The following is a 12,297-nucleotide window of genomic DNA, read 5'->3' on the forward strand; positions in this document are numbered from 1 at the left end:
CCAAAACATACTCCAATTCCAATCGACAGTCCAGCAGACGAAGGAGGCCGCGTCCGACCTCCAACCTGCTAAAAGACACATCTTTCAAATTCTTAAATATATTTGAGCACAAAAAAAAAGAGACAAAATACTAGCATGTAAAACTACTCAACTAAACCTAAGATTAAGTAAACAGAAAAAGGTTTAAAAAAATGTTAAACTCGTATTTTCCATATTTAACATGTAGTTCTAGACATTATTCGATTATACATGTGTAGGAAACATATTTTTTTTATAGAAGCGCGTTATTTACAAAGTGTAGTTGAAGAAACCAAATCATGAAAATGACAATTACAAATCTTGAAATAAAAGAGGAATAAGCTTTAAACTGCATAATAAATAAAATACCATAGCATTAATTTGAACTAAAATGTCAGAAAGCCGCACGACCATCGCTCTATCCATTCTATGCGGTTTGTTCCAGTGACACGAGCAGCTCTCGTTGCAGCTGCTCCTGGTGTACGGTGGGATGATGCACGTAGTTCTCCTTATCGAACCACTCCTTGTGGTTCTCCAAGTAACTGAAAACAACACACGCATTTTAGTTTGGGTTCAAAAACATGGCAGGGATCTGGGAATTACTTGATGAATGAGTCCAGATGTGGTAGCAGATCCTCTAGCTTTTGATTTGATATGGGCGAGATATTCAAGTACTCGGGCACTTTAACTACAGATACAGATACAAATAAAGGTATGAGGTCTCCAGACACAGCATTCAGTTTCAGTTTACAATCAAAACTTACTCATCAGTCGTGCTAGATGGGGAGCGCCAAACACCATCGACTTCTCCGGCATAGATTCCGCTGAGAGCAGACGCCACTTGAAGGTTTCGCGCAGAAAACCACGCATCTCCATGGGCAGCTTGTCGGCAGCCGTGTACGGACATGTCCGCGGATCATAGGAGTTGGCCGTATTCTTGCCACTCGACTTTGCGATGTAGAGAAGACACCTTTGAAACTGTTTTTCGTACTCTAATCCGTTGATAATTTGGCTTCCGTAGTTGTTTATTGGGCCAGGTGCACTAGCCCCCCCTTGGGTTCCTTCCATTGAGATGAGCTCTGTGTCGCAGTTTGGGTTGATGAAGTCATAGGAGCTGTTTAGCTTCACGCTGACGTTCTTTAAGTTGTCGTCCGTGAGATAGTTATAAGCGTATTCCTTCTCCTCCTTGTAGAGCAGATGATCCTCCACATGGAACTCGAAGTAAATGCGCAGTCCATCGACGACTTCTTTCAGCATGCAGACGCTGCAAATGTTGCACAATTATTTAACCATTTCTTTTATGGAACCTCTGCCGCTACTCACTTGGACATGACCCGATCATACTCCCGCTCCATGCGGGCATTCCGACTCTGAGTATTCCTCTTGCTGTCTTGCTTGATTCCAATAGCCAGCTCCACGGCCCGCTGCTTCACAAAGTTCTCCAAGATGCAGATGATGGGCATACGGGCAGGCATTGCATGCTGCTTTCCCAACTTTACAATCATGTTGTAGTCGTACTCCATGTACTCTCTCAGACGCTCGCTGATGCGCAACATTACACGATCCTCTTGGACAACATATTTCTCCACTTCTACCGTTTCTTTCTTGGCTGGCTTTTTCCCTGTAGAATGACCACGCGTGTTCCTCATTTTCAGCTCCTCGGCACCGATACTCTTTTCTGCTTTGCGGCCTCCACTGTTTTCCCGCGAGCGGTTCCCGGCAGCGGGTTGAGTGCCGTTTGTAGGCGGCACCTCTGGTTCCTTCTGTCCCTGAGTGGTGTCCAAGGCTGGTTCCTGATCCTCGACGTTGCCTCCCACGCGAGTCAAGCGCTTCTTCTTGCTGGGAGGCTGAGAGGGCGTGCCCTTGTACGAGTATCCTCCACTTCTGTAAGTGAAAAAGCCGGTAATAACACTTCGCACACAAATACACAGCCCACCGGTTGGGGGGACGGGACTTACATCTGTAATTGTGCGGCCTCTGCCAGTTCGCGCTGAAGATTACGATTCTCCTCCGTGTCTTTCAGCAGACAACTAGCACGCACAGCTCGATCATAGGACGGCCGCCAGCCCTGGAAGTGGATCTTGTAGTCGTAGTACCTCAGGCCATGTTCATCTCTGCGCTCCACAACAGTCAAAACCTGCGAAAAATTCGGTGCTATATTCAGTGAAAAATCGAAGTGCGCGAATGCGTCGCTGCCTGACGTTTATTTGACGTTTGCTGTGGTGGTGTGTGTCTGTGTGTGTATGCGCGTGGGCATGTTTGTTGTGTGTTTTTACCTTGCTGTTGTATAGAACCCTCGCCTTCGATTTATCCGGCTCGTAGCACAGGACCTTTTCGCCCTTGTTGAAAACCTGTACCTCGTCCTCTTTAGCCGTCATTACTTCAAAATAAACCTAAACAAATCACTTATTATTATTAAAAAATGCTGCGACGACTTCTTCAGTGTGACCGCGGACTTATCGATAAAGAATACCGTCCGACCCTCAGAAATATACCGAAACATACCGTCTCATTTGGAAAATATACCGTAAAAATACTGACAAAGTCAAGTTCTGTTATGCATATTCCTCGTTTTTGATATTCCGTCGAATATTACCAGCTAAATAGAACATTTAGCAGTGCCCACATAATTTTAGAACAAAGATGAATAAATTTTCTACACAATTGGTTAGTTTTTAGTACTTGCTTTTGTTGTATTTTGACTAAAACAAGGTTCAAACGAAAAAGTTCAACAAAAAAAGAGTCGCTATATTGCGTGAAAGCCGTAGTATAGGTCTTTGTATACCCTATTTTGTTAATTGTAAATGAAAGTATATATATTGATATGAAGATAAAACGTAACTAATAAAGACCTTTTCTCAAATTGACATTTTTTAGACATATTCATGTATATGATTAGTGTTTTGTATATATATCTCGATCCTGATACCTATTCTTGGTCCCTACAAGAAGACAATAAGCTTCAAAATATCGTTGAAATATTAAAAATAGTATAATAAATAATATTGAATAATATTAAAATATTTTAGAAATAAATTGTTTTTGCGATGACAAACATATTCACAATTCTATAACATTTATTTCCCCCAGGGTATGTGTGCATGGAATTAGCAACATTTGTGCATGGAATTAGCAACATTTGTGTATGGAATGAGACTCATTGTTGCAAAAGCTAAACTGCGGCGAATCGGGTATTGCCTATATTTCAAGCTATAGATGCCCACTTAGCTTTATCCCATAGATAAATGCATTTTCTACAAGATTGCTTCTTTTAATTACCTTAATGTATTTTATTTTGACCAAAAAACGGTTTTCAAGTAAATGTTGCTGCAACAGTGTCTATGGAATGCGCAACATTGTGTATGGAACGAGACTCATTGTTGCTAAAGCGAAATTGCGGCGAACTGCGGCGAACTGCGGCGAACTGCGGCGAACTGCGGCGAATTCAAATTTTCTCATATTCTTTGTTCCGTTGAATAATACTATTTATATAGAACATTTAGCTATGCCCACGCAATTTTATACGATTGATGAATCAATTCTATACATGATTGGCCTATTCGAAATACTTGCATTAATTGGATTTCTATATAACATTGAAAATTAAATTAATAGATGACAAAAATACCATTTAGCACTAAAAAACACCTCATGGGAGCGGGGCGAAAACCAGTTTCTACAGTATATACGGTCTCATTTGAAAAAAATACCGAGTGGTGCGCGCCAAATCGAAATTTTTTGAATGTGAGCGACAAGGATTTAAATGTTGTCAACCGGGCCTTTATCTATGCCCACATAATTTTATACGATTAATGAATCAATTTTCTACACAATTGGTTAGTTTTTAGTCCTTGCTTTTATTGTATTTTGACTAAAACAAGGTTTAAACAAAATAGTTCAACAAAAAATCAGCCGCAATGTTGCTGGTATTTAAAGACATGATGCGTGTATAGGCCTTTGTGCACCCTATTTTGTTAATTTTCCATGTAGATCAAACGCAATTTATTAAGACCTTTTCTCAAATTGACATGTTTTTGACTTGTTCATGTGTATTATTAGTATCTTTTATATATTTATCTCGATCCTGATACCTACTGAGCCTTGGATGACAAACGTATTCACAATTCTATAGCATCCATTTCCCCCAGGGTATGTGTGCATGGAATGCGCAACATTGTGTATGGAACGAGACTCATTGTTGCTAAAGCGAAATTGCGGCGAACTGCGGCGAACTGCGGCGAATTAAAAAAAAACGACCAATTCCTCATATTCTTTGTTCCGTTGAATAATACTATCTATATGGAACATTTAGCCATGCCCACTCAATTTTATACGATTGATGAATCAATTCTATACATGATTGGCCTATTCGAAATACTTGCATTTATTGGATTTTTATATAAAATTGAAAATTAAATTAATAGATGACAAAAATACCATTTAGCACTAAAAAACACCACATGGGAGCGCGGCGAAAACCAGTTTCTACAGTATATACGGTCTCACTTGAAAAATATACCGAGAGGTGCGCGCCAAATCGAACTTTTTTGAATGTGAGCTCCCGGTTATGGTTGCAGCTCGGATTCGTCCATCGTGGCGCGGCTTATGGAGTCCGGGGCGACTCTGTTCAAGTAATGCACCCGCGACGCGTCTCGAGGACGAGGGAACGCGGCTTCTCCACCCCCCTTCCACAAAGCACGACGGCTGCCATCCACGCGGGTGATCTCGATGAGATGAGCCTCCGCATCGGACCGACGCGAGAACATGCCCCATTCCCCACGTCTTTCCATCGCACCAGACGCCAGTTGCCGTTTTAGCCGAACAGCTGTTCACCCCCACCCCCAGTCCGCGGTCTGTTCTTCTTCTTCCTTTTGCTATGATTTTGCTATGATTTTGCTATGATTTTGCTGTGATTTTGCTGTGAATTCGTCTTCTTCTTCTTTTTTCCACGAATTTTTCATGTTTTAAAATACCACCGGAAAATACCGAATATTTCCCAAATTTTTTTTTTCAAAAAACGACCAATTCTTTGTTCCGTTGAATAATACTATCTATATGGAACATTTAGCCATGCCCACTCAGTTTTATACGATTGATGAATCAATTCTATACATGATTGGTCTATTCGAAATACTTGCATTTATTGGATTTCTATATAACATTGAAAATTAAATTAATAGATTGATGAAATTGACAAAAATACCATTTAGCACTAAAAAGGGATGACAAACATATGCTCAGTTGTATAACATGCTTTTCGGAATTGGCAACTCTGGCTTCGACTTCTCAGAGATATCGATAATTCGATAGAAATTTCAAATGTACTGGCGCCGTTGCTAAGGCGCAGAAAACCAAAACAAAACTCCTTGGAGCAATTATTAAATCATCTGTTCATTTTCACACTGCCACGTAAAGTATTTTCTGCAACTGATCAAAGTTATGGCTGGTGGCGCTCCAAATTGGCTCCATGTGGAAACGGAGGATGAAAGTCCGCGTCTGACAACTTTGTCAAGTTGCATGGCGCTCAGCGACGTCCAGTGCGATGGCTACATCCGACTACTGGCAGCCGACATTTCGCTGGAGGACGAGGCGCACGAGCCGAGCGCCACCCTTAAGGTATTTCGAGGACTAAAACTGAAGCAGGAGCAGCCACTTCCGGGCATACCGACTGCCATTGAGAGCCTCTACATCGACGAAACAGAACCAAAGACGCCGGGTGCGTATGTCATAACATCGTAAAGTGGTGGGCCTGTTCTCATCCCCTCATCCCCTGGCACAGTCATTGCTGTGGCCATTGCCGAGTCCGTGCTGTTCTACCGACACCTGAAGCCCTATTTCAAGTACACCATTCCCGCCCTTGATTCCGATGATCTGGAGCTGGAGGTCTGGCGCAAGCTGCCCGTCGTTAAGGCCGACACCCACGACGCCCTGCTGGAGTCGCTCAAGGGCATCGACCACGCCAAACTCTCGAGGAAATCTCAGCGCCTGCTGCAACTGACTGAGGCCGAACGTGCTGTGAGTCTTCCCCATTTGGACGTCGATTTTCTCAACCAATATCATCACGAATTGTCTCTCAGCCATTCATTAACACGCATAGGGACTCGCCTGTGGGGCGGGTGGGCAGCATAGTAATCATGTGCTGCATAAAACGCGTCTCCAGCGATGCCAATCCCCCTTCCCACCTAGTGCTGGCCACGGACACTGGCCACATATTCATACTGGAACCCCAGGGCTTCAACCTGGTGTACCAGGGGCGGACCTGCAGCTATCAGACGGCTGTTCCCAGCTTGCTCTCCGTCCAGGGCACCTATGAAACGGACTTTTGCATTGTGGTGGCTACCCGGAATGGCGGTGTCTATCTGCTGCGAAAGTCCAACAGCGAGGGACAGGAGATCTTCAAGCTGAGCACACCGCTGACGGGTCTGCTGCTGCTGCCCATTGATCAAACGATACTTGCCTCGACCATGGACAACCGCTACCAGTGCTACTCGAAGCGGGGCAAGCTGCTTTACCAGGTGCAGCTGGACTCCTTGCCGGTCTGCATCCTGCCACTGACCATGACACATCTGGGCATCACTCTGGTGGCCGTTGCTCTGAAGGGAGGCGCCGTCAAGTTTTTTCTCCAGCGGTATCAGGTGGACGAGTTCGTCCTGGAGGAGACGGTGGATGCCATGCTGTACGGGCGCATGGGCATGGAGGATCACGTGCTGACTCTCGTTACGCAGTCGGGCCAGATGATTGTCAAGATATTGCGCCGCGTTTCGCGCTTTGAGCCTAAAGCGGAGGCCTTGGCAGGCAGACGGTTGGGGGCTAGTGACCAAAAACTCACTGATGGCTCCACGATATTGGATAAGCCCAAAAAGAGCTCCATATTTGTGGAGCAGGCGGCCCGGGAGAAGCAGCAGGCGAAAGGTGAGCGTGGCTCGCAACTTGTCTCTCGTTTCATCAACTTCTCTTCCTCTCAGCAACCTATGGCAGCTTTCAGGTGGAGCTCTGGCGGCTGCGGCACACGGCAGCCCGTGCCACCATCGACGCTATCAACTCGTCGGAGAGCACGATATCCGGCGATCTGACCCATGCTCCCGTCAAGCTTTCGGCGGAGGTTTGCGGCAGTGGGCCTGCCTTTCGACTCTACCTCACCGTGCAGAACCTTTCGACGTTCAAGATGGCCTCCAATCTGATGATTCTGCTCCACGCGGATCGACGCCACTACACCATACAACAGACCCTGGCCAGGCTGCCGAGTGTTTTGCCGGGCATCCCCTTGCGCGTTGACTTCGAAGTGGTGGCTTTGCTGGATCCTCTGGACAAACTCCCACCCGCCAGCCTCACCCTGGACAACTCCCTCATCCGCGTCATGCTAATGAAGGCTGGCCAGGCCAAGCCCCTCATTGCAGCCGCCGTGACCATGCCCCAGTCGGAGGCGGCCTTCTAAGGGGCGCACAATGGAAGTCAACTGTCTTTGATTTTTGTGGTAAGATTTCGAGTTTATTTTATCCTGTTAGATTAATCCCAAAACGTGGCGTTTAGGCGTACTTGGGAGCGTACTTTTGGTAGACCTTGATGTAAGCCTCCTTGGCAGCCTCCTTGGACAGACCCTTCTGCGAGTTCCAGGACTCGTACATGGCCTTCTTCTTGAGATCCAGAAGGCCGGGCTTCTCAATGTTCACATCGCCAACGGTGGCCTGCTTGAAAAGACCGTAGAACTCCAGGAATTCAGAGTCGCTAGGCTTCTTGGAGAAGTTCTTGGCTAATTCGGCGGCTTCCTCAAAACTGACCATGTTGCTTGGGTTATTGGTGATACTAAATGATGACTGTAGTCCCCTCACATCTGACTTTTATAGCTCCCTTCGAGCGACTGGGATTAGGAAATTTAATTAACTTGGATATGGCATTAGCCAAATGTGTATCTTCTATCTTCTAAGACTCCCCTATAATCGTTTAATTAATATTTTGGAAATCTTTAAAAGCCGATAGTACTATCTCCAATGTTGGCCGCATTATAATTATTATCACTAATATTAGTGACTTCGGCCTGATTGGTAGCCCCTGACTCACAAGTCTCACCCATAGTGACGAGCAGTAGCCCGATTTCTGGCTATAGTTTGTGAGTGTTACCCCAGCCCCTCTCTTAGGGCCGTCTAGTCGTATCAATCAAGCAGATAACGTATACCTGTGGGCATGCATATACCTGATACATAGCTGATTCAATTTTTTTGGCAAGTGCAAGAGCATACTTGTCAACTCTGATAAGCCAATCCCCGCAGCTGACTAATTATATACTTTGACGGGAATTCAGCGCACTTTGCCAACCCCCAAAATACAATCGTACATGGGGAGCCTTTTATGATAAGCCCAAGTGGGAACTACTATTGCAGCTGGGACTCCGATAAGATTACCGAAAAGCATGAGCTATGTTTGCCAATATATAACAGTGTCCGTGGGACGATCCTCACAGTTTGTTTTTGTTTCCCACAACCACAACAATTTTACAACATGCTGACCGTAAGTCTTCCTACATTTCCATAGAAATGCATTTTAATTTATGCTTCTCCCTTTGAATAGTTTGAGGAGATCGTTGAGAAGGCCAAGTCCCTGAAGAACCCCCCAACCAAGGCGGATTTCCTGGAGTTCTATGGCTACTACAAGCAGGCCACCGTCGGCGACTGCAACATCGAGGAGCCCGAGGATGAGGAGAAGAAGGCTCGCTACAACGCCTGGAAGAGCAAGGCTGGTCTGACCATCGACGATGCCAAGGCATACTATATCGAGGTTTACAAGAAGTACGCTGCCCAATCCGAATAAGCTGTGCATTTTTGTATACGTAGCTGTAGACCTATTATTTTTTGTGACCTTTTCTACTGAGTTTCCCCTTCTACTGGATGCATCTGAATCATTGTTGAAGAGTTATGTATTTATTGTAATGTCATTTTGGAATAAACCAAACAAACGCCCATGCATTTAAAATAGATAATGTGTTTGAATCATTCCGTAACTTTCCGCTTTCGTCTCCAAATACGATCATATGACCAACTCCAATCTTATCATATAATGGGTATGCTTTATCAGGTGGGTGGCCATCGTAAAACTCTCGCTTAAGTTCTAGGAAGAAGTCCAGCGAATATGGAAATCAAAAATCTTAGATTACCGGATGGTTCCCAAGATTATCATGCGATTCTTTATATGCACATGGAACGACAATCAATTTACTTATGGATGAACAATTTTGGTTCGGTAGAATGATATTAGCAAATACATACCTTTAATGCATATTCCAGAGTCTTTTTTTTAGGACCCTCAAGGTATGGCCATATTAATTGCCAAATAAAAGCTAAAGGCGGTGTACAAAATATAATAATAATTAGAATATAAGGCAAAAACGTGAAAATTTAGTAAAATATAGAAAAAAATTCCACTGCTTGATAATTAATTTTTCTATATAAAGCAATATCTGATATATATGTAGGTACATACATATATGCATCTTTTAGTCACTGCTTACTCATTTCTGATTCATGGTAATCAATTTAACACAATCAATCGCATTACAAACTAAAGGTTAGGGAAGTGCAACAGTACCATTGAATGGATGTTTAGAATCTACCCTCCAATGAGATTATCCTAAGAATGTAATCGCCTACAAAATGGAATAATAATGAAATTGTTTTTTGAATACGTCGCGTGGCTTTTAATCATCAGTAAGCAGAAATCAATGCCTAAAGAAAAAGTTTATTAATCTACATACATACATATATATGTATATCATACGGCTTTTTTCTTGGTGTTTGCAAGGAGAAGGTTATAAGGGAAGAAAACTTTGGGATAACGAACCCATGCTCTCGAAAATTGTAATAGTCGGAGATCAGTTCCAAACTCGCGGTATTAACCTCAATAAATCAATTTAGTTATCCTCATTTCTTGTCCCTGCAACCACAATGTACGCCACAGCGAAAACACAGTTATATACATATACACCATAATTAACCCAGAGGGTAGGTCTACCACGTAATAGCTCACTCGGCGATTCGACAAGTTTCCCACGAAATATTACGAGAAGTGGAACAAATGCCTTCCACACGGTGAACATATGTACATAGTTATCAAATGATACCCTTTCGATCCACCACCTCCAGACATTCATTCGGAACGACCTTTTGGCAAATAAATTATACTTTTGGGGCTTTGGACAGAATTCGTTTTTGTGTAGAATTCATTTTTGTGTAGTATTAATTTTGGTTTGGAATTAGTTTTTGTATAGAATTCATTTTCATGTAGAGTTCATGTATAATGCATTCCATTCGCGGCAACACCTCTGTGTAGTTGCCAAGTAGCAGAATTAATTCCATACGACAGTTTTGTCCTTAGCCTTTAACATTTATATACCCGATACTTAAAATGAGTATTGGGGTGTATTAGATTTGTGGTAAAAGTGGATGTGTGTAACGTCCAGAAGGAATCGTTTCCGACCCCATAAAGTATATATATTCTTGATCAGCATCAATAGCTGAGTCGATTGAGCCCTGTCTGTCTGTCCGTCTGTCCGTCCCCTTCAGCGCCTAGTGCTCAAAGACTATAAGAGCTAGAGCAACAATGTTTTGGATCTTTTCTGTGATATGTCACTGCTACAAAAATATTTCAAAACTTCGCCCCGCCCACTTCCGCCCCTACAAAGAACGAAGATCTGTGGCATCCACAATTTTACAGATATGAAAAAACCAAAAACGCAGAATCGTAGAGAATGACCATATCTTTTAGACTGCAGAATCTGAATTGGATAGTATTATTATTATAGCCAGCATCAAGAAAACAATTTCATTTTTTCTCGCCCTGTCTCTCTCTAACACACAGGTAGCATAGGCGGCTTTGGTTAGAGTAAAACATTAGCGCCTAGATCTCAGAGACTATAAAAGCTAGAGCAACCAAATTTGGTATCCACACTCCTAAGATATCGGACCGAGACGAGTTTGTTTCAAAATTTCGCCCCACCCCCTTCCGCCCCCACAAAGGACGAAAATCTGTTGCATCCACAATATTGTAGATTCGAGAAAACTAAAGACGCACAATCATAGAGAATGACCATATCTATCTGGTTGCGGAATCAGGATCAGATCGGATAATTTGTATAGCCAAAGGCAAGAAATCAATTTGCAGTGGCTACGCAGCGCCCGACGTCACGCTCAGACTGATTTTCTGTCCCTCTCGCACGCATTCTTTGTCGTGTCGTTTAATAGTAGCGGCGTCTGCCGGAGGAGAGCCATACTGACTAAGTATCGGGTATAAATGCTGTGCGGGAGTTGCGGTGTCCGCAGCAATTCACAACGTTCCCCCTCGTTTTTATTTTAAGTAACCAATCTAATAGAAAATGAATTCATTTATGACCTAATAATCGAAAGCTGAAAACTACATGCTGTTCCGGCGCTTATTTTCACGATGTATATTCTTTATCTACACTGAAATCTTTGTTAATAAAAAATATGTTTCAAAGGACGTAGAATGAACTATCCGTTATGTAAGTAATGTCATGTCAAGCAAAGCAAATGGATGCATATTTTGTAGGAAAAGAGTTAATAACCTGCTAGACAGGTTTTTGTGATCAATAGAATCTCGTAAGAACCCTAATTAGGATCTTCCTAGTAATTCCGCAAGCGGTTAACCGATACCCTAAAAGAGTCCTGCAGAAAGGAACATCTTTAATCTTAATCTGCCACTTCTTCTGCAGATTCTTTAACGGTTTAGCCACAATCGGAAATTAGTTCAATAACTTTCTTGCAGGTTTGTGTCATAGCTGCTGTTGAGACATTGACCGGGGGACCAATTAAAGGTTTTAATCAACCCCATTATTGCTCGAATAAAGATAATAGGGATATTATGATAAAACAAACTTTGCCGAAAATGGTTGCTTCTTAGACATAAAGCTGTAAAGTTGTAAACGGGTTAATGACTTTCGTCGCTGACCTACAAAACGTACATCAGCTTTTACGACAAGTAATATATATTTCTTAGATCTTATAATCCATCAGATTACAGCTTGTATATATATATCAACTAACGTCATTTATTTATTGCCAATTGTAAAAACTTCAGAGTGCGGGACGAAAATTCGCGGGAGTGTCTAACTACAGTGTTCCCTTGGTTTCAGAGACTTGGTCAGCCAGCGACTTTGCTGGTGTTATAAATGATAAGTGTATCCGGGGGCTATCTTCCATATCGCTACCTTCAATAATGTTAGGAGCAAAATTGGCGAAATAAAGATATCGATGTCGGCAGAGTCGGGTGAGG

At 43.0% G+C, this 12,297-nt stretch overlaps 4 protein-coding genes across 4 annotated transcripts; 2 read left to right on the plus strand and 2 right to left on the minus strand.

The window, feature by feature from the left end:
- Positions 1 to 16: 16 nt before the first annotated feature.
- On the minus strand, positions 17 to 2,440 carry LOC6595944 (protein male-specific lethal-3). The gene is made up of 6 exons (XM_002021036.2): positions 2,295 to 2,440; positions 1,977 to 2,155; positions 1,342 to 1,902; positions 783 to 1,282; positions 622 to 706; positions 17 to 560 (listed from the first exon to the last, which is right to left on the minus strand). Exons 1-6 carry the CDS (start codon positions 2,394 to 2,396, stop codon positions 446 to 448), a joined length of 1,542 nt encoding a protein of 513 aa, XP_002021072.1. The 5' UTR covers positions 2,397 to 2,440; the 3' UTR covers positions 17 to 445.
- Positions 2,441 to 5,457: 3,017 nt separating this feature from the next.
- LOC6595942 (Bardet-Biedl syndrome 1 protein homolog) lies at positions 5,458 to 7,453 on the plus strand. The gene is made up of 4 exons (XM_002021034.1): positions 5,458 to 5,734; positions 5,798 to 6,033; positions 6,096 to 6,930; positions 6,984 to 7,453. Exons 1-4 carry the CDS (start codon positions 5,458 to 5,460, stop codon positions 7,451 to 7,453), a joined length of 1,818 nt encoding a protein of 605 aa, XP_002021070.1.
- A 91-nt stretch (positions 7,454 to 7,544) lies between these two features.
- LOC6595923 (acyl-CoA-binding protein homolog) lies at positions 7,545 to 7,943 on the minus strand. The gene has a single exon (XM_002021033.2). The coding sequence runs from the start codon at positions 7,797 to 7,799 to the stop codon at positions 7,545 to 7,547; it is 255 nt and encodes an 84-aa protein (XP_002021069.1). The 5' UTR covers positions 7,800 to 7,943.
- Positions 7,944 to 8,462: 519 nt separating this feature from the next.
- On the plus strand, positions 8,463 to 8,987 carry LOC6595922 (acyl-CoA-binding protein). The gene is made up of 2 exons (XM_002021032.2): positions 8,463 to 8,523; positions 8,584 to 8,987. Exons 1-2 carry the CDS (start codon positions 8,515 to 8,517, stop codon positions 8,821 to 8,823), a joined length of 249 nt encoding a protein of 82 aa, XP_002021068.1. The 5' UTR covers positions 8,463 to 8,514; the 3' UTR covers positions 8,824 to 8,987.
- The last annotated feature ends 3,310 nt before the right edge of the window (positions 8,988 to 12,297 follow it).

Source organism: Drosophila persimilis, unplaced genomic scaffold (assembly GCF_003286085.1).
Source record: "Drosophila persimilis strain 14011-0111.01,24,50 unplaced genomic scaffold, DperRS2 tig00000431-arrow-pilon, whole genome shotgun sequence".
Classification (NCBI taxonomy): Eukaryota; Metazoa; Arthropoda; class Insecta; order Diptera; family Drosophilidae; genus Drosophila; species Drosophila persimilis.